The sequence below is a fragment of the Salvia hispanica genome, chromosome 2, assembly GCF_029641045.1.
Source record: "Salvia hispanica isolate PSC_SH4W2 chromosome 2, Shi_PSC_v1, whole genome shotgun sequence".
Classification (NCBI taxonomy): domain Eukaryota; kingdom Viridiplantae; phylum Streptophyta; class Magnoliopsida; order Lamiales; family Lamiaceae; genus Salvia; species Salvia hispanica.
The window spans coordinates 18531462-18553804 of NC_142693.1; the positions used below are offsets into that span (position 1 = coordinate 18531462).

The window sequence follows — 22343 nt, forward strand, 5'->3', positions numbered from 1 at the left end:
CCGACCATTGGAGATGCTCTTATAAGGGAGAAAAGGCTTGTCAAAAATATAAAGAGACTATTTTTGTGTGACAGGCCAAAATTGAAAAATAAAACTATTTTTAAGGGTTGGAGGGAGTACGAAGTAATAATTGCCACAATCTTGTGGAAGTTGGAAATATGATCATTTGTGATGCATCCCCTCGCTTCTCTCTCCAAAAGCGAGGGTTGCCCTTGCATTGGGCGTCAGCAGTGGGGCTTCTAAGTGGGAAGCGAGGGGATGCATTGTGGTATTCTGATTGAAATGAAAGATGATAACATGGCAGCTGAAAATAAAGTTTTGACCGAAACGAGACTAATTACCATGACAACATTGTGGATATCTTAACACCAACTTTTATCATCATAATGGTATATACGTTAAGATTGATTTTGTTTATCAAATTAACAAGGTTACTAATGATTGTCCAATTACTTCGTTATGATATGAACTTTGAACATATTAAATGGAGTAGAAATATCTTACTAACTCTCGACGATGAGGCGCAACTTAATTGATGAAATGTTTCTCGTTACCAATTTTACAATCAGATTTATTCATACACACAAATAATTTCTGTATATACATATGATGTTCTTTAAACAGTCAATACCAGTTTACATTACAAGGATTCTATAACCTATTATGACAATAGTCAATTACATTAGTTTAATCATGCAATCAATTTCAAGTTACCACAAGAAAGAAACGTATCATTATATATACACATGCGTATATAAAAAGGGCAAGAATGTTAATTTGTAGTGATCCATAGTTGACCCAGCCGAATGCATAATGAAAACGCACAATCACCAGCCAACAATCTGCGTCACATCCACAATTATTATGATGCGCCAAATAATACATGCACCAACAATCATACTTATCCAATCATATTATATTTACAGATCATATTGTGGTGTCTGACTACTACCTAAACCCTATATACAACTATCAAAAATTATTTATTTTGATTAAACATTACTGTTATTAATATTATTAATTATTCAAATTACGTAAAAAAGCACAATCTATTTATATTTTTATAACTTTGAAATAAATGAATAAATCAGTTTTGGCTTTCATGTAGTTTGTTAAACTAACAATATGAATACAGTTATTAAAATGTTGAAATTAAACTATATATTAAATAAATAAATACTATAGTACATCATTTCTCTTCTTTTCATATGGTATATATTCCATATCAAGGTTTGACTTATTAACAAAAGAAATATATTTTTTTATCTGTTTTAATACTGTCAACAATTTGAATAAAATTAGTGAAATGTGAATTTAAGTTTTACATATTTGATTTATTCAAATTTATAAGTAAATTAATAAAATCAATCTCCTAGCATTGATTCTAGATGGAAAAATAAAATGAGACAGTTAATAGCAATAAATCAAATTGACACAATTAGCAAAGAAGGAAGATTGAAAAAAAATGAGTCAGTTATTTGCAATGAATCTAATTGAGTGAATTAGATAAAGAAGGAAAAGATTTATGATGAATTAAAGAGAAAAAGAGGAATAATTAATAATTATAAAACCCCCAAAATTGCGTGGTGGTCGGAGCGCCTTTAATATATCCGTTGGCCCACCATCAATGGAAGTGGCGCCAACCAGCATTCAACCATTCTTTAGCTGCTTGCCTTTATACCCCCATTCAATCCCTCTCCATTATTTTGTTGTTGTTTGATTCAACAACCCCCAAATCAATTCGCCTTTTTCTCTGCTTAATCAATCGATTACCGGCAGAGGCGAATTCGATTATGACGGAGCTGGAGAGGAGAGGCGGCGAGCAGGCGGCGGCGGCGGCGGGGGAGGAGGAGGAGGAGAGGCTGCTGAGCGAGGAGGTTTCTGTGTTGGATTTCGACATGCTGTGCTCGACCGTGGCGATGCAGGCGCAGCAGGGGAAATGGGGGAAGCTCAACGGAGATGAGGAGGATGAGCTTGGATATGGAGGCGGAGTCCATAGAATGTGGGAAGGTGAGCTCTTTTACGACTGTTTGGATGATCGACGCCTCGCTCTTCAATCGTTATGGTACTTTTCTCGTCCTTAGCCACCTTTTCATTTATCCAATTTTGGGGGAAAATTCCTTTTTTTAGGGTTTTGGGTTCTGATAAATTGGGAAGCTTTTTTTCTGAGTTCTTGTACGGTGAATTGGATTCTTCTTTCTGTTAATTTTGATGTCGTTTTCTTTTGTTTGTGATTTGATTTTGGAAATGGACGTTCTGATTTTGGCGTCAATTCAACGCTTACTACTGTTTCAGCAAATTTCTTTGCCTTTTATTCCATTTCTCTTGATTATCACTAAGAGGAGCAAAAATATCTTCATTGGGGTGATGTGATTTTCTTGTTTACCATATTTGGATTAGAGATATGAGGCAATTTAAACTATTTAAGGTGGTAAAATCTTAAACTTTAGTGGTGAACTTTAAGACAAGAGTCAACTCCGACAAATCTTGCTTTATATCTCTTCATTAAGTGGGTTGAAAATTAGCTTTTGGAGTCATTAATGTGCTGTTCTTTCTGTGGATTGCCATTTGTTGCAGTTGCCCCTGTTACAGATTTGGCAAGAATATGAAACGAGCAGGATTTGGTTCTTGTTTTCTTCAGGTAAATGCACAGTTCTTTCCTTTGAAGCGTTTGTATTCAACTTACCATTTGGAGTGTGCAAATGTACTTAATAATGTGACAGTCCGAATTAGCCTATGCAAGAATCTGAATATCATGAAGAAATTGTGTGGAAGGGTCTTGATTTTCTTCAAATAGTTAACTAGTAAGTTTATTTTGTAAGTAACCGATAAATCTGGATCCATTTTCGTGGGGGGTGGGGTGGGGGGGATTCAGTTAACCAGTGAAGGAGTAAAAACTCTTTAGGAGTCCATTCTTTGACATTGCTATTTATGCGTGTTTAGTATTTCTGAAAAAGAGTTTCTTTCATTGTTGAGTATTGAGTTTGTATGTATTTTTGCAGGGATCTGTCCACTTGATTCTTCTTGTCATTGCCCTTTTCAACCTGCTAGCGTTCACAATAACCAGAAAATGCTACTTTCTCTATTTGGCTATGTCATTCGCTCTCTCAGTTGGAACATATATGGGATATTACCGCATACAAATAAAGAAGAAGTTCAATATAAAAGTAAGCATTGTCTTCTAAACCCGTTTTCTACCTGGCGGTTATATCATTTCTGTTTCAATGATTTCAGAATTTAGTCTTTTACCCATGTGGTGATTTGTTATGATTGATATTTCCCATATTGGCAGTATTCTTTTTAGTTGATTCATACTTGTACCAAACACCGTTCCTCTGACACCCTGGCAAAAATGAAAAGGTTTTGGGGCAATAGTCACTAGGAAGCAAAATAAGTAATACTCCTACAAAAGTGCACAACATCAGATAGGCTTGAGAAATGTAAATGGTGGAGAAAGTGAAAAAACCATATGAGATATACAACTTGCTCCATTCTTTATGATTGTATTTGTTTAGTAGTATCTGTTAATTGTTCCTCATATCGCTTTATTCAATTCAATTGAATTAAAAAATGGAATGGGTGGTTAGTGGGACTGTGGGAGTAGATCTTATTTTGCCTTTGCACAATACATTTGCTCTGAGGGCTGTGGAAGGGGTTTGTTTTATAAATAGAATTCAAATCACTATCAGCGGATAACAACATTACCATTTGTTTTACGTTACTTCCAAATCCTTCATTTGTTTACTATATTTTGTAATTGCTATCATCTGATGTATTTCTAGTTTTTTTGTTCACTTTTTCTGCTTGTTTTTCAAGCCTCTGTATTCTGGCATCTCAGCCATTGCAAATGATCTCATGGTTTTCTTCATTTGGCTACAACTCAGTTCTTCCCAATTTTTTTTTTCTGTTTAACAATACTTATTCACAATACAGTTTATCTGCTTTCTGGGTATATTTGGATATGTGTGTATCTCCTTACATGGTATTTGATCTGCATACAATCTGTTCTCTTTCCTTCTGCTCACATCTCATTCGCTTGCACATATGTTTAAGTTTCAAACTTTATGCTACGCTACAATGAGTTTGCAAGTCTTGATAGCTGATACGACTATATATTGCTTATGCAGGGCGGTGATACTTCCTTAGATGACTTCATTTACCATGTTATTTGTCCGAGCTGCATGTTAAGTCAGGTCCGTCCTGTTAGATTTGTTTTCCGCGCTGGATATGACTAAATTCACTAAACATAACATTCATAATCCCATCCCATATCTCCTCAGTAAAGAATAAAATGTGAAAGGCAAACTAAATTGGAGAATCAACCATCAGCTGTAAAATTGATCCACTACAATTTGTGAACTTGAGCAGGAATCGAGGACGTTGGAGATGAACAACGTCCAGGATGGAATCTGGCATGGGAGAGGGGACACCATATGCGTGGGAAGCGACAGTAAAGCCTACTTAGAGTTATGTCCACCTTTTGTTGTGTCAACCAAATGCCCACAACTTCTCAGCATGCAACAAACCTCCAACGACGCCATTGTTCTGCCGACTTCTGTGGTAGGGATCGTGTGAACTGCTGCCTACTCTAACATGGGGATGAAGGCCTCTTCAGTGAGTCTCTTTAAACTGTGCCAGAATCTGGGAATCATTGTTCCAATACTGGAGGGAAAATAGTTGGAATTCCACAAATATTCTGGGAATATGGAGTCCCTTGCTGCTTAATGATGTCGAAATTGGTGTACATATGATGGTTGTTTGTCGGACTGCAATGGTAAATGCAAATTATCATAATTCTTTTAAAAGAAAATTTCTGTGCAAGAATTTCAGAGTTGTTTGTGTCTTACTTATTTGATATATAGTGCTTAAAAAGGGAATGTCAAAGGAGAGAAAAAAAACTTGGGAAATAAAGAGTGAGTTACTCAAAAAAGTGTAACTTGTTTATTGGGAATCAAATTGGAATTGACCAGTTCTCGGTTAATCGATAATCGACTACTTTCACAGCTATATAGCATTCGTGTAATATCGGCCAGTGTAACCATAAGAAGTGATGGCTACACTTAGTCGACCAATGGCTAAACGATGTGATCACGTTTAGGAGTTTCGACTAATCGATTAACTGACCTGTCTGCCCACTATCTATAACTTATGCAGGTAAACATCAATATTGATTGGTATAGAATAATCTTTTGTATCTTACGTACCAGAATCATAAAGTAGATACTCCTTTACTTGATTCTCCATACCCCAATCCTATTCCCAGCACAAGAGTAAGGTATTAGTATATAACTTGTGAATGATGAAAGTAGAATGAATTCTTTTCTGTTCCTTTCCTCTCACTTCAAGGATCACCATATGTTCTTCCACAAACCCTATTTTAGCTCATTTCCCTTTTCCATTTTTCTCCAACAAAAGAAAAAAAAAAGAGGATTCGCCACCGGTCCATCATGTCGACCGATGGCAATCCAAGCACCGAAAACGTCCAACCACCTCGTCAAACTTCCCCCGTGAAATTGTCAGGGTGGAAGAGAGCACGCAACTTGCTCGGGTTAAAAGGCCGGACTACAAAGCAGCCAACGGAATCAGAATCGCAATCGCCACCTCAGCCTCCAACTCCACCTGACCCCAGCCCACGCCTTCGCGAGTTGATCCAAGGCGACCTGAGAGAAATGCGCAAGGAGGCCAAGAATCTCAACAGTTACAACAAACGCCTCAACGATGATCTCAAAACACTCGAAAGTGTTTTTCAAGATATCAAGGGGGGTGGGGATGAAACCCTCAGAAACAAGAGTTTGGAAGAAACCCTAAAAAAGTTCAGAAATGAACTGATGAAGGTGAAGCTCACCATTCCTTCCAACATCGGAGCACACAAAGGCAAGCAGTTAAAAGAGCAGTTCATCAAGGATCGAATCTCCGGGGAGAAGCCCAAGAAGATACCCGTGCTGCACAGGAGTCCTCTCTTCGAGATGAGCAAGGAGTTCAAAGACTTCGAGGACTGCTACTACAAGCTCGGGGAACGCCTCAAGCTATGCTTGCTTTGTCTGTCCATTTTCCCGCAGGGTGCCATCATCAAGAAGAGGCTGATGCTGCAATGGTGGGTCGTTGAGGGCTTCGCCGAGGACGAGGAGGTCGCCGAGGACTACTTGAAAGAATTGATGGACAAGGGCTTCCTTATCGAGGCCGCCCCCGGTGACAACAGCTGCAGGTTTGTATTCTTTTGTCTAAGTAAATAGTCGATTTTGTCTCATTTTTAGAGTATTCAACCTAATATGTAGGTAATTACTCCCTCCGTTCCACAAAGATTGTTCCATTTTTTCATTTTCGTCCGTCCAAAAATTTGTCCTATTTCACTTTCTACCATTTTTTGTAGTGGACCACATATTCACTAACTCATTCCTACTCACATTTTATTATAAAACTATATACAAAAGTAGGACCCACATGGATTGCGTTAGTGTGCTAACTAATTTATAGTAATAACTAATACTACCTCCGTCCCCCAAAATTTGCTACACTTTGACCCGACACGGACTTTAAGAAATGTAATGGAAAGTGAGTTGAAAAAGTTGGTGGGATGTGGGTCCTACTTTTAAAGTATTAGTTTTATAATAAAATGTGAGTAGGAATGAGTTAGTGGAATATGGAGTCCACTACCAAAAATGGTAAAAGTGAAGTGTATCAAATTTTCAGGGACGGACCAAAATAGTAAACTGTATCAAATTTTCAGGGACGGAGGTAGTAACTTTCAATATTGTGTATTAAAATTATCAACACAAAGACATAATTATATCAATACAACATGTAAATTTGAAATGTCAACACAAAGACATAAGTTTATCTACACAAGAAGATTGATAAATTTATGTCTTTGTGTTGCTGTTTTTAACAAACAAAATTGATATTAGTTATTAGTTATTACCGTAACTTAGTTAATATTTGATCACACACCAGACCCACATTCCACAACTTTTCGACTCACTTTTCATTACATTTTTTAAAACCCGTGTCCGGTCAAAGTGAGACAATCTTTTGAGACGGAGGGAGTACCATTTAATTCACATCGTTTCATTTGTTGGAATAAATTGTTCTTAAAAAAATTCTGGCAATCGAAAACTTCGATGTGACAACCGAAATTTAGGTTGTCACGTCGATATTCTAATTGCCAAAACTTTTTTAGTGAACATGTTATTTCAAAAAATAAAACAATGGGTACTAAATTCGGTCTATCGGAATTAAACGTTGATCGAGTAATCAAAGTGTAATTTTGGTTGTCACGTTGATATTCCGATCGCCAGAATTTGTTCGCATGACATGTTATTTCAAAAAGAAAACAATGGAGACTAAATGGTAATTACCTGAATGACATGACATTGTTGGGTAAATGACTCAAATGATATGACAAATTCGACCATTTACCCTTAGCTCAGTATGCTAATCTAGTCCGTATATCTTTCACAGGCTCCACCCATTCCATCGATCGGTACTGGTGGAGCTAGCCGAGAGGGCCAGGGTATTCAACTTCGGCAAAGAAGGCGGTCCGACACAGAGCTTCAAGCAAACCTTCCAAGCGTGCTTGAGCGGGTCGGGGCTGATCTCGTACGACGATTTCAAGAAGAAGCACGACGATTCCAAGATAAAGAACGATGACAGGAAGGCGGATGAACCAATCAAAGTGGTGAACGACCTAATCGGAGAGCTGAAAAATCTCCACCTCCTCATGAATGTGGACGAGCACATCCTTGAATTCATAGATGAGTGGTTTGAGAAGATGAAGAATCTCAACATCTTGTATCTCGGGAGATGGAAGGCCATGATGGCCCACCACATCGAGGTGGAGGATCCCAAGTTCTTCAAGAAGCTCGGGAGCTTGAAGTACGTCAAGTATTTTAGCCTCCAAGGCGTCTCCAACATCATCGAGCTCCACAACTCCATCCTCGAGCTCACGAACCTCGAGGTGCTCGACCTCAGGGCTTGCGCGAATCTCGAGAAGATCCCGGAGAGGATCGAGAAGCTAAAGAAGCTGAAGCAGTTGGACATGTCTGAATGCTACTTGCTAGCCAAAATGCCGAAAGGCCTGTCGTCCCTCAAATACCTCAAAGTGCTCAAGGGCTTCTTCGTCACCGAAGACAAAAAAGGAGACGACAACAAAGGCTGCAAGATTGGAGATTTGCATGAACTGAAGTGTCTCGAAAAGCTTTGCATCTACACAGACTGGAAGCGTTTCCCCATGGATAAGCATGTCGCGGAGATGGAGAAGCTGGAGCCTCTCAAGAAGCTGACCATCACTTGGGGAGTTGGTACCAACACCGGCGGGGATGATAATCCTGGAGAAGAGGGAGAAAAGGAGGGTAAGGCCAAGCTTCCGCCGAAACTGGAGAAGCTGGACCTCAAGTGCTTCCCGAGGAAAGAGACGCCGAATTGGCTGATGGTGAAGAATTTGAAGAATCTGAAGAGTCTGTACATAAGAGGGGGGAAGTTTCGTGATCTCGGGCAGTATCAACGCTTCGATGATGGTGGTGTGACGGAAGAGTGGGAGGTGGAGAGGCTGCGGCTCAAGTATTTGGGGGAGATAGAGATGGAATGGAGGCAGCTTCAAGAATTGTTTCCAAAGTTGGAGTATTTGGAGAAGGTGAGATGCCCAAGTCTTACCTTGTTCCCTTGTGATGCAAAGGGGGTGTGGAACAGGAGAGATGATACGGGACCACCGGCCCAAGAGCCAGAGAAAAAGGACACGAGCAACGGCCAAGCTGAGCCTGCGAAGGGAGAGGCGGCTGCAGGACCCGAGCCTAAAGAAGATGGGCAGAAGTCGCAGCGTCCTTGTTGCCCCGTCTGTTGTTAGGAGAGTTTGTTTTATGCAATTAACGGAATAAAGAGTCGAGCGTGATTATAAAAGCTCTGTTTCGGGTTTTCTTTGTTGGTTCTTTCCCGGAATGCAAAAGAGAAGCGAACCAGCCCTAGGGTTTAAGTATTACTACTATAAATAAGAGATGATGTATTCAAATTCATGATCAATAAATTACAATGATCCTTTTAGTTTATTTTCCTTTGAAATTCACGTAAGTTTACAGTATATTTTGTTTTCACAAACCCTAATCCAAGAACCCTAGTAGCTCGATAGGATTTATCACCTACTATTTGGCTGCTTGGAGTTCAATGTCCTAACTCCGGCAATATCTGTACTTCCATATGTTGTGTGCTTCATCTTTTTTCTATGTGATAATAAAATCAAAGGCAAAATTTAAATGGAGTGTATATATCGTTTAAGCATTTGAAAGAAGCATGTAGTGTATGTGTATTTGACCATTTTTCTTATGAATGAAAAACTGAGTTGAGATAACCTAATTATACACCAAGCATGGTACTATTTATTTTTATTTTTATTTACTTTTATACGATAAAGCACAATTCAGTTGGTAGGACGCTTCCTCTTTAACTAATAGGTCAAAGGTTCGAATCACCAAAATAGAAAATCGAACGACCCTAAACGATGTAGCAGGGGGTGCATCCTGTTATGGATTCCCATGCAGTGGGCTCGAGGAGGGGGGCGACGGGCTCGATGAGGGCGCTTCTCAGCGCCTGTTGCAAGCGAGAAGTCGCGCCACTCCAAGCGCTCGATGTGGGCGCTTCTACAACAATATGCATGTGCACCATTTCTTCATTCTTCAAGAGAAATTTATGAGAGCCCTAAAATTATTTATAACAATATCCAAATTGTATTAAAAAATAGTTTGGTATGTACATGCTCTCAAACTTGGTTTACTGTCCAATTCCATCATTGGAGCTTAACCTCCACTTTTCTAACATCTAAGATATAAAAAATAAAATAAAAACAAAAACTAGTTTAGTTACCCAAAATTCTTCCATCTAAACTTTGGAAATCTGACACTGTCCACCCTCCAATATAATTCAAGATCAATGAGAAGGTCTTGAAAATAGTAGTAATAATCTGAACAAATATCATTTTACATAACTGGGTTGAATCAGGAACAACCTGAAGAGGAAGAATTTACATTATGTAACAAGATTAAAACGATAAATAACTGAACTAGAAGTGTTCATTTATTACCTCAACCAATACTTTCTGAGAGGTATCCTCATTGAGCAAAGGGTTTTGCAGGTCAGTTTAGTGAGTAATACAGGTGGTTAAAATTCTAACAAAATTGTGACTTGGGCACACGCGCGAACCAGCAGAAGATTATCAAAACGAAGAGTGGTGTATAAATGAAGTCGAAGCTTGTTAAAGGCATAACCGTCTTTTTTCTGAAGGGCATTTCATGGAGCCATTAGCCCTTCTATTGTATAAGAAAGTGACTCTGCCCAATCAGATTTGAGGAGAAGTGTTTGAAGTGTATGCATCACATCATAACCGGGATCAAGCTTCCGTTGCCAACCCTGTCCGATACAAATCCACGAGCAATTAAAATTTTTACTGCAAACTATTTATATCTTAAGCGAAGAATTTAGCCAACATGCAGACATATAGACTAGAAAATAGACGAGCGCAATGTAGTCTATAATCCATAACGAATCAGGGATATAAGTCAAGATATTCACATATGACATGCTCCAAACTCTAGCAATAAGCTCTCAAGCACACCTTGACATAAAATATGAAATTATGTACTCCCTCCGTCCCACAAAAGATGTCACACTTGTGGGACAGCACGGGCTTTTAGGAGGTTTTGTTTTGTGTGTTAGGTGGAAAGAGAAAATAGTAATATTTATATTAATGTGAGAGAGAACTTTTTTCAAAAAAGGAAATGTGACATCTTTTGTGGGACAAACTAAAAAGGAAAGTGTGACATCTTTTGTGGGACGGAGGGAGTAGAATAGATCAAAATTGCTCAAGAGGCTACCTCAAGGACTAAGAGAGTCACCATCACTGTGCAAACATTGCCATCAATATTTACTCTATGTCGCCGAACTTTCTCAAGTAGTTGGTGCATGCAATCAGCAGGATGGACCAGATCTCCTTCAGGGGTACCCCAAAAATCAAATGATTCTTTCACTTCCTGCATAAACAAATCGAAATGAGTTACAAGATGATATTCATTATCTCTTAGCATAGCATGAGAAAGCAACATGATACAAAATCACATATAACTTTTTACATTTAGATAAGTGCAAGTTACTCAATTTGTTGAGTGCTCATGCGAAATTAACAGTGAAATAGCAAATTCAGCAGCAGCTCTTCTCATTTACATTACACATTAAAACTGCAATGGTGGTGGTTGTGATGGACTCTTCCCAAATAGTGTTCAAACTGATTTTGAAAATCTCAAAATGTCAAACACCAAAGCAACGGCTTAGCATTTCTAAGACCATATAGTTCTAAAGTGCACCAGATTTGCATGCTAATGCCAGTTGGTCACCTGGATGAAGGACTCTGGATCTGGGCATCTCTGTTTCCTTGATAGTCTTAATGTGCTCTCTGCTGCAGTACGACCATCTCTAGTAGCAACAGCTTTAAAGAACGCCAGTAAATTAATCTGGTCACTCTTAGAAAGCTCAGCAGTCATGCCCACGTCAAGGAAAATAACATGAGGCTTCGCTTTAAAGAGCTTTTTACGAGACGAGTCGCTCTGAGCAACACGAACAAGAATGTTTCCAGGATGCATGTCAGCATGAACAAAGTTGTCAACCTAACAAAGGAAAGACAAAACTCAATAATCAGAACTATTCCTTGCAAGTGATCATAATTGTTAACACTGAGAATGTGTTTCATATGAGTATACAATGCACGTTTCCTTGAGTGAGAATCTTGAGATATCGTAGCATATTGAGAGAAACACAGACAAAAGCCATTAACAATTACTCCCTCCATCCCACAAGAATATGCACTATTTCCTTTTTAGTCCGTTCCAAAAAAAATATGCACTTTCTAATTTTGGAAACTCTTTTTCTCTTTAATGAGGTGGGACTCATTCTCCGCTAACAATACTTTAATTACTTTTTCTCACTACCCATCTCTTACTTTACCAATTTCGCATTAAAACCCGTGCCGAACCCAAGCATATTCTTTTGGGACGGAAGGAGTACAAAACATTTGTGTATCCCAAATGAAGACTCTAAATCAAAAACTGAAAACGAGTAAATTGACAATAGAAGAAGCAGGAGCATTGGGAAAGCATATACATTGTTGCCTCTTGAATTAAGACATCTTTTATTTGAACTTTAAGTCCCATATCTTTTTATCAGCGTCCTACAGTACATAATAAAAGTACTCTAAACTACAATTTCTTCATCGAGTACAACAAACTATCAAAGTCGCCACTTCACATGTAACATCCATACTTAGAATCAATAGCTAATGGATGGAAGACAATAGTAATTATGTAACACCAGAACACTGCAATAACCGGTGGTGATAATTACGGTGACCTCATACGAAGCCAAAGTTCCTCAAAAATCAAAAGGCATAATCACAGAAAGGAGGCAAAACTGACTTAAATGCATGAGGACATTAGCAACAATTTAAGAGAAAAGGACACGGTTAAAGTTACCAGGAGCATTTTCAATAGTGCATGGGTTCCAATGTGAGCAAGAGATCTTTTGATCCGTTCATCTCCCTGGTGATCGTCAACATAGTGTGTAACACTTTCTCCGTGTTCAAAAGATTCTACCAAAACAGCTGGATGTACCAGAGGATATACAGGTCTGGGGAAGGAAACATCCTTCCACCTTCGAAAATTGTATATGAAGCGGCTCAAGTGAGCAGCTTCTCGAGCAAGATCAACTTGAGACATCATGAATACTGCAAACTGTTGGACACTTTCATCCAATCTCAACCAAGTAAGTCCAGGAATAAGCCCTGAAATCTTTGCTACAACATTAATTATCGCAAAATCCCTTTTTATGGATTCCCCCACTCCCGGATGCCTCACCTTAACAGCAACTAGAATTGGTTTATTCAAACGACCAGGGTATCGGGATCTCACTGAAGCTCGATGCACTTGAGCAATACTCCCTGATGCAACTGGCTCTTCCTCAAAATCATCAAAAATTTCATTGATCTTACGACCAAAAGCTCTCTCGATTGTCTTTCTTGTATAGGCAAAACTGTGTTCAGGTGCTTTCATGTGAAGCTTTGACAGTTCAGTGCACAAGTCTTCAGGAAATAGATCAGGCCGTGTGGCTGCCCACTGGCCCCATTTAATAAACGCTGGACCAGCTTTTTCTAGAGTTTGATGCACAGCATGAAGCCATAATTTCCTGAAACGCGGCCCAAAACTATCTGCAAATGGCGCCATGGCGATGCTTGGAGTAAACAGAATACCCAAATAAAAAGCTCTAATCAACATGAAAAGTCCTTCAAATATGGAGAATATCAATCCTGTCACATACATGCGGCTGTCTTGAGCTTGCATGTACAACCTATTCTTGGGATCATAGACGAATTGTGTGCTTGGTGGAGCTTCCGCCCATGCTAAATGGGTCCCACACGCGAGAGCAAACATACTAGGAACAACCATGTAAGAATAGCTGAAGCCTAAGCTAACAGCCTGAGCAATCTTCTCTATGGAGAGACGAGTTTGGGCATTTCGTACAGACTGTTGTGCCAAGCTCTTCCAAATAACCCGGGTATGATAAGCTACGGAGTTACAAGCAGGACTTGCAGAATATCCCCGTGAGTAACCATTACGAAAACCTTTTCCGGTTTCATCCCAAGCACGTCTCCTGCTTGGAAACAAGTAATGCAAGTACAATCTGTATCGAGAACAATATATACTGGCTCGGACAGGTACTCCATCGGCCGACCCCTGTGCATAGATGCCTGATTGACATGTCCGGAGAGACGGTGATGCTTTCCCGGCTACACCCACTGTCAACAATCTACGACATCTTAACAAGATGGAATTGAAAAATACCCATAGTTAGGAAACATAATTGATTTGATGAAACACAAACAACATATGCAACAACATTTCCCCAATTACAATGTGGAATTTCAACTTCCTATAAACCCATGCCAATAAAATAACACATAGCTCAACCATTTCAAAACCTATTTTTCAATTACCAAACATACCATCCAATAAACCGACCCTAATCAAATTCCAGAATACAGAAATGATCAAACGCTCGACAACAACAAATGAAAGGCTAATTCAGCTAATAGGATATTGAAAAATTGCATAGATTTTTTACGAACCTTGACATAGCGAAAAATGTGGGGCGAAGGAAGGCTTATTGAATAACGCGCGCAGGAGGACGAGCATCTTCTGACGATTAATCAAGGATGGAAGCATAGGGGGTTGAGAAATTAGAGGTTTCCCGCAAAAACATAAGAAAATTTATAAATCAAAGATGTTTGGGGAAAAAGAGAAGAGAGGAAAACCAACGATATAGATAGAAATTTAGGGGAATGTGCGTTATTAAGTGAATCTCAGCGCATGGGCGAAGGGTGAAATGGCTGCGATGATGAAGACGAACAACGATTTCGTATTGACGAGGTCGCATCCATGGTGCTGGGCTGCTGGCTAATTGGGGTATGATTCTTTGGGTAAATAATCAATTTGTTTGGGATATTTATCTAAAAATGGCATCTCTTTATGTAATTGCCATTTAGTGCTCATCATTTATAATTTTGATTGAAATGTCTTGTAAAAAAATTTGGTGATTGGAATACCGTCGTGAGATAAATGTCGATCAGATTATTTACGAGTAATTTGAGTTATCGATGTGTAGTTTTGATTGTATATTTCGATCACCCATAACATTTTATTTTTAAAAAATATAACGATGAGTACTAAAATTGTAATATCCCAAATTTATAAAATAGAGAATAGAAATAAGAATTTGAATTTATATGCATATGATAGTTACATTTAGAAATAGAAAAGTCAATAGTCAAAGTATGTTAAAAAGTACTCCCCCAGTCCCCCATAATTCGTCACTATTTGACTCGACACGGGTTTTAAAAAATGTAATAGAAAGTGAGTTGAAAAATTTGTGGCACGTGGATCTTACTTTTATATATTAGTTTTAAAATAAAATGTGAGTAAGAATGATGTGGAATATGGGATCCATTATTAAAAATGATAAAAGTAAAAAGTGATAAATTTTTAGGAACGGGTAAAAAGTAAAACTAGGTGATAAATTTTTAGGGACAGAGGAAGTAATAGCATGGATTGAGTTCTTCTTGGAGAAAGAATAATACTCCTCCGTAAGTTAAAAAAAAAGAGAGAGAGAGAGAAAGAAAATGAAAAGAATAAAAGTGGAAATGAAAGAAAAAAAAATAAGAAAAGTAGGAAGTGAAACGTGCCTTGTGGGGTAGAGTAAAAAAAACAAAAGAAGAGAAAGAAAATTAGAAATAGAGAAGGTTTTGGAGATAAGAATGAAAAATTGTGTTGTATCTCTTTCCTCTCCACGTCTCCCCCTCTCTCTCTATAATATTTCAGCAAATTGCTCCCCTCCGTTCGGCAGCCGTGTCACCATCACAAATTTTCCGGTGACTTTGCCGTGCCATCCAACCTAAGCCATGCCATCCAACCTAGCCCAACTTGTATCAATTTTCAGATTATGAGTTTCAAGCTCAACAACCTCAGAATTGTTGAGAAATCGAGGCAAACCAGTTCCATGTTCAAATAGCAAAGGAATTGACAAGGTCTTGGAGGAAATGAAAAAGTAATTGGAGTTTTGTTGACATGCACGTGTAGCGTTAGTTGCCGAGCCAGAAATTTTAAGGTGGGGGTTCAACTATCATTAAAATTTGTTAATTGTGTTCGGTGCTACACCCTTAAACTAGACACGGAAACAACTTAGACGTGAGTGATATAAAAGCCATGCATGAGAAATGGATGATGATAAAATTAATTAGTGAATATATATTTTAGAGCATAGCACCAATTTTACTAATAATATGAGTATGATATATTTACATATTTATTAGATCAAATATTACGTTCAATTCCAGATTTTATAATAAAAGATATCACAATTGATTCTATTAATATCATAATATTTTAAAATATTTATAGAATTAAAGAATTATTTTCAATTCTTAAATTTTAAAAATCATTTTTATATGAATATAATTTAAAATGATTTATACAAAAATAGTAGTAGTAAAAAAATTAATAAAAATTTCTAATGTAAAAAAAATCAATGAAACAATATGAGAAAATCAACAAAATACTAGACTGAGAAGAAAAACAGGGTATGAACTACAAGCTTTAAAATCAAACTTAATAATATATTATGAATTATAAATAGATCACTAAAACGTTCTTAGAATGCTCTAGGAGAGAGTCGAACCTGATACCTCATAAACAGAAGACTTGAACTCAAACCAACAGCACTGGCTTCTGCTTTACAATGTGTTGCTTACATATCTTATATATATGAATTATACCAATGGCTGAGGTTCCCAAGGGAACCCCTGGCTCCACCGTGACTCCGCCACTGTGTAGTGTACGCGTATTCGTAAATTCAATGCATTTAATTTTGATAAAATTTCTACGTGTTTATGTGATTTATGTGTTTGTGCAATGAAGCTTAAATATAATTGTAGGATACATGAGATTCTTTAATTATATGTGATAACGTGATTCGAATAGTGATCAAAGCTAGTGTGGACTGTATACTTCAATATGATATGACAGGGATGACGATATTAAAAAGGTGAGATTGTTGGATTTTTATATTGAAATTGTGAATATGCATGTGATATACAAAGTGAATTAAAGGCATGTTTATGTGAGCAACGTGGAAAGAGATACCGAATATGTGTTACGCCTCATTGCTTAGTGAATCACAGGGTATAGTTGGCATGCCATAGGACAGCAGTACTGCACACATGTCTGATCATTCGTCTTTTAGATAATCGAAGCGATGACCCACATGATATGTTGATAGCTGATATGAGCCCTATATGGGTAAATTGTGACAGATGCCTTATGATAGGCTATACTAAAGATATATAACATCTGATAGTATCTCACCTAGATGTATATATGACAGAGACCCTCATCGGGCTACTTATAGTCCATGTACCCGCGTCCACCACTAAGCAGAACTAGGGGTTGTATGTGTTATCTATTTGAGAAATGATAGTTGTTCTTTAACGTTAATGAAATAGTTATGATTATCTTGTAGTATGTATATTGCGTTGACTGATGAAAGAAAGTGACAAGGATGATGTGATGTGCTATATTGTGCTATATGTGTTATTTATATGAAATTCAAAGAAGATATATGTGCTTAAAATGATTTAAAGTGAGGTGATTATCTCAAAAGCTATATATTGCAGTGATTGGTGTATAAAGTGAAAAGTTGTTAGATTGATATGTTATATTTGTACTATAGCTGCGACATGTATTATTTTGATTTACATGTGGCATATCACAATTGAAAGTAAGTCGTTATTTATAAATGAATCTATTGGTTGTTTGATCTGGCGGAATTGTTGGGGGTCGAAAGTGTGATCTACTTGAAAATGATGTGTGTAAAGGATATGATGTCTCAAACTATATATTGGGTTTGTTGATGAAATAAGGTGATAAGTTGATTGAATAATTTGCTATACTTGCACTATATTGAGATAAGATTATTTGGGTTGACGAGTATCATATTATTATTTGAAAGTGCAACTTGTTTATATAATTATTCTTGTTTTATCACTTCTATGATTCGACAGATTTATTTGGTGGAGAATATGATTTGCTCGACAGATAGCTAATATACTAACGTTGAAGGTACAATTTTATTTATATAATTATGTTATTTATATGATTTGACAGAATTGATATTATACGAATGGTATATTAGTTGATAACAGAGTGAGAGATGTATATAAATAGATGTTGTACTACTTTCCAGGTAACAAAATCATTACCTTGTGATAGTGTTATCGATGGAAATCATAGGGATTATATTCGAATGCGGTTACACTACGAGCTTAAGCTTATCTCCCTTTCTCTTTCCTTTTGCAGAGTATAGTGGTAAGAGATCTCGCTAGATGACAGCTGCACGTGTCGAGTCACTGTCTCTTTTGTCGAGAAAGTTAAAGTGGTGTGTACCTGGCATGTTTAGTTGAGGATTTGTAGATAAGTATAGTTGTTAGTTTTCTTTGTTGTAGTGGGTTGCTAATTATGTAAAAGTGGGTGTCTGGTTATATGTCCAAAAAAAAAGTACACAGTAGAAAGATTTATTCGTAATAAGAAGTTAAGCGTATCGAAATGTGACACCAATTATTCGGTTTAATAAATCGACTAAGGGGTGTTACAAAAATTGACCATTTGCCCTTGTTTTTTGCAAGATTATCCTATTACCGTAAAAAACGTCATGGTTTTAAATTTATGGTATGAATTAACCAAACATATATTATTAACTTGTTTTTTTTGAATTTATACTATATATATATATATATCAAAAAAAAATCTTAATTGTGTCGAACTTTTCATTTTTGGAATGGAATAGAATCAAGACCGAACCTTATAGTCCATGGTATTTCCTCTTTAAGAAAGTTTGTAAGAAGGCTCAGTTGATTCAGGATTTATGTTTCATCTTTCGTTTATTTTCTTTTGTTTAGAGAAATCTATAGATCTACTCGAGTATTCACAAGGTATTGCATAACATGTGCGAGCCCCTTCTAATGGAAAAATCAAATTTAATGAAGATTTGATTCATTCGACACACATATAAGCTTTTTTCTGTTCCATAAATTTGTATGTAACTATTAAAGACATAACATACATATTCCATCCTCAAAGTTTTTTTTTAGTGCAAATTCATTAATATGTAGAATCAAAACAAATGATTTTTAGGGTGATCTCTTAGTTATTACGGGATGGAGATGATGGGGTCAGTCCACGGATTTTTTTTTCCTTTTCTTTTGGTGATTTCGCTCAAAGAGTTAAAGTAAAATAGTGTACCAAGCTATGCGCAAGGTCCAACTCGATTCCCTTCTCCATGGATCTCAAATTAGGGACTCCAGAAGAACAGCTGACTCCAATGACCGATCCATGTATGATCCATACTAGATTTGACCAACTACCCTTCCTACATCCTCTAAACTCCAATGACCGATCCATGTATGATCCATACTAGATTTGACCAACTACCCTTCCTACATCCTCTAAATCTACGTTCTTGACATCCCATCTTTGTATCAATGGAGTTTTTGTATGTTTGAATTCAAACTACGTATATTTATATTTTGTACTCCCTCCGTTCCATCGTAATAGAGTCATTTTGCACATTTGGTGCGTTCCATGCATGGTAATAGAGTCATTTCCCTTTTTAGTAAAAGTCAACACATTTTTCCACACTTATTTTACTCTCTCTTACTTTTTCCTCTCTTCGTCTCTTTACCTTTTTCATTTTTCACTTTATTCTCCATTTACTGAACTCACCTAACACAATTTTTCTTGATCTCCGTGCCAAAAAGAAATACCTCCATTACTATGAAACGGAGGGAGTATCAGTCATCAGGATGGATCATGGCTTTTATAGTGAAAAATGTAAAAAAAGTAGAAAAAAAAAAAAAATAAAGAAAATTATATGTAACATTTTTGAAACACCAATCCTACGTCAATTAATATATATATATATACTACTATATGATATAGTAATTAATACATACGCACAAGATCACGAAAGAGAGAAACATATGACATATAGTAGAGAGGAAGAGACTGTTTGTAAATATTTAACGTCTCTTGATTCCGGCTGGTTGTTTCTGAGAATTGAAGTAGAGAGCGGCGACCGGGAGACCGAGCTGATTCTCGCTCGCGAATTGCCGCGTACTGAAAAGTACTCTCTCTGCTGGCTTCCCTTTCACCGTCTCCATCAGCCCCGCCTGCCGGAAAGCTGCAAATATGTGGCGATGGATCCCGATCGGCGGCTGCGGTCCCATGTACGCCATTAGCTCCTTCCCTATATATATATGCAATATATAAGTTACGAAATTCGGTTAAAGTTAATCACACAAAATCTGAAAAACAAAATAATTTTTAGTTTTTCACAATTGTCTTATTTGTGTACATAATGATGTTATAGTGACGCTCAAACGATGTCGTTTCTATAAAATAAGTTTTTTTTTCTTATTTTAATGAAAAAATACCATATTGAGCATTTTAATTTCATACACGAGTAGAATAATTGAGAATTTTTTGTTTTAATTTAATACTCCACTTCATTTCATTATCAAATCTTATTGGAATGAGAATCTGATCAAATTTTGTGATTTAAATAACTATTATCTCGAAATTCAAATGGACGGGTCATAGCGGTTCATACCTTCACTGGCATCGGATCCCTCCGGAATGTCTATGACTAGCCTGGAAACCGAACAAGAAGCCATTAATTTTACTTTTCATAATTGATTTGCTTGATGAAAATTGATTGTAGAGAGAACACCTAATCATCTAGCTATATTGCATGCATGTTATTGACAGAGAATTTAAGATGCAGTGAAGTTTGGAATGTTACCAATGGAGCCACTCTCTAAATGTGGGTTCACTCGGACTAGGAGCGTCAGGATCAACCATGACCTACTCATATACCCAAATAAACAAGTCATCATCATGCATACATCAATTCATTCATCCTCAATTTATACCTAGCTACATTAATGTGGTGGGTGTTTGGTGAATATATTATAATTGGTCAATTTTTAAGTCTATCTTGCAATTTTAAAAGTCAACCAAAAAATTCACGAGGATTGACATTTTGGTGTACATCGGACAAATAGTTCACTGTCCGTGAATTAAACATTGTCTATTTTACAATGAAAACACAAAATATGGTCATCAACAATATATTACCTTAAGACAACCAGAATTTTGATATTTTCAGTTGACTTTAAAGTTGCGAGACAGGACCAGAAGTCAGCCGAATGACCAAATTTCATGATTTTTTCGACAACTAGGACTTATAATTAAAAATATGATTGCAATTATTAGTAATAATTTAGTGAGGCTAATTGTGTCATAAGTAATTAGTGCATGCAAGGGGCTTACAAGAGTGTAGTAGTTATTAGGGGAGCCGGTGATGCGGACGTTAGGCCTTTCGGCGGCGGAGGAGGGCTTGACCTTGCCGCCGTTGATGCTGATCTTCTGAGCGGTGTAGCGCACGGCCAGCTCCGCGGTGGGGACGAAGATGTCGAGCACGTCTCCGACCACTCGGCCCACCACCAGCGGATCCAGCGACGCCCGACGCATCTCGACCTAGTGCTAGCTGCAGTTAATGGTGTGGGAGAGAAGAAGATATTATAAGGAGAGAGACACGTTGTGATGATCGACTACGTGGTGCAAGGGTTTCGACAAGTGTTGTAACAGATTCTCATCACCATATTCCAACTCATTCCGATGCACTCTCTCTTATTACTAAGATATAGTTCTAGTAAGAGTGGGAGTATGAATATTTACTCTTTCTATGGATCTAAAATTTCAATTTACACAATGATTTTTATCACATTTTATTAAGTACAAACTTATGTAAGAGGAGTTTCTATAATCTCAGTTTTTAAAAAATAGAGAGGCATAATTATGTTGAAGTTACTTTAAATATAATTTGATAATTAATTGATTTGTCAAATAAATAGTTTTATTTTTATTGAGAAACTTAAGTACAACAATTGAGAATATTTGAAATTTCGTGATTCGCGCGATTAAAAATAGTTTAACATTTTTAGCGATACACTAACATGCAAAAAGAGTAAAAATGTGATGATCAGGTGTACTGTCACGTCATCACGTGGTGTGTCCAGTAATTTTATGATTGTTACGACATACCACTGTGTTACGGTGTATCTCGACGGTTAAATATGTACTCATGCAAAGAACCAAATACATGACCAATTTTCTACAGCATGCTTGTGAGCTGAGGTGTATGGGTAATCCTATAAATTATTGGGTAATACTCCATATAGCAATTCGATATCGGGTTTTATTTTGGGCCATATTTTTGGATCATTTATATCAATTCCATATCGGGTTTCATTTTGGGCCAATGACCCAATATGAAGTCGGCTGTGGCCTGCCACACAATCAAGCCCATCAAGCCAATATGTTAAATTCTTAGTACGTATTTAATTGCCTTTCGTTTTGTATGTATATAGTATAGTGTATCTTTCTCGATTTTGTATTATATCATTTGTCTTAAATTGTAAAGATTTCCCATACGAAATAATGGTATAAGCAAACATATAAATACTATATGTCGCGTGCCTATCATGACATAATAAAATATCAATTTAATGCAACAATATATGCAAAGAAAAGAAAAGGTGAACGAGGCGATAAGGTGGGAAGACTTAATTAGAGACATTGGGATACATATGATGTCATACACTATCATAATCAATTTGCTAAGAAATTATTATGCCGATTTTCTTAAGG

The 22343-nt window shown here is 37.1% G+C and overlaps 4 protein-coding genes and 1 long non-coding RNA gene across 8 annotated transcripts; 3 read left to right on the top strand and 2 right to left on the bottom strand.

Moving 5' to 3' along the window:
- Positions 1-1639: 1639 nt before the first annotated feature.
- Positions 1640-4810, top strand: LOC125220957 (PLAC8 family protein). Its single transcript, XM_048123085.2, has 5 exons — positions 1640-2065; positions 2578-2641; positions 3003-3167; positions 4128-4193; positions 4369-4810. The coding sequence occupies exons 1-5, from the start codon at positions 1794-1796 to the stop codon at positions 4573-4575; spliced, it is 774 nt and encodes a 257-aa protein (XP_047979042.2). The 5' UTR covers positions 1640-1793; the 3' UTR covers positions 4576-4810.
- A 573-nt stretch (positions 4811-5383) lies between these two features.
- LOC125220932 (disease resistance RPP13-like protein 4) lies at positions 5384-9038 on the top strand. The gene is made up of 2 exons (XM_048123063.2): positions 5384-6205; positions 7459-9038. Exons 1-2 carry the CDS (start codon positions 5448-5450, stop codon positions 8837-8839), a joined length of 2139 nt encoding a protein of 712 aa, XP_047979020.1. The 5' UTR covers positions 5384-5447; the 3' UTR covers positions 8840-9038.
- Positions 9039-9740: 702 nt separating this feature from the next.
- On the bottom strand, positions 9741-14517 carry LOC125220941 (Protein kinase superfamily protein). 4 transcript variants are annotated; one of them, XR_007176357.2, is made up of 6 exons: positions 14153-14517; positions 12504-13822; positions 11373-11642; positions 10857-11012; positions 10067-10392; positions 9741-9991 (listed from the first exon to the last, which is right to left on the bottom strand). XR_007176357.2 is itself a non-coding variant. In XM_048123070.2 (5 exons), exons 1-5 carry the CDS (start codon positions 14247-14249, stop codon positions 10273-10275), a joined length of 1962 nt encoding a protein of 653 aa, XP_047979027.1. In that variant the 5' UTR covers positions 14250-14517; the 3' UTR covers positions 9741-10272. The 4 variants fall into 4 exon arrangements, 3 of the variants coding, with proteins under 3 accessions (XP_047979027.1, XP_088922176.1, XP_047979036.1); XM_048123070.2 differs by having other exon boundaries at positions 9741-10392; XM_089066050.1 differs by having other exon boundaries at positions 9741-10392; positions 12504-13833.
- Positions 14518-15337: 820 nt separating this feature from the next.
- Positions 15338-18238, top strand: LOC125220979 (uncharacterized). Its single transcript, XR_007176358.2, has 3 exons — positions 15338-15687; positions 17639-17696; positions 17934-18238. It is a non-coding gene; the product is annotated as an uncharacterized LOC125220979 (long non-coding RNA).
- A 1252-nt stretch (positions 18239-19490) lies between these two features.
- Positions 19491-21199, bottom strand: E12A11 (PEBP (phosphatidylethanolamine-binding protein) family protein). Its single transcript, XM_048096996.2, has 4 exons — positions 20964-21199; positions 20434-20495; positions 20242-20282; positions 19491-19878 (listed from the first exon to the last, which is right to left on the bottom strand). The coding sequence occupies exons 1-4, from the start codon at positions 21162-21164 to the stop codon at positions 19652-19654; spliced, it is 531 nt and encodes a 176-aa protein (XP_047952953.1). The 5' UTR covers positions 21165-21199; the 3' UTR covers positions 19491-19651.
- Between the last annotated feature and the right edge of the window lie 1144 nt (positions 21200-22343).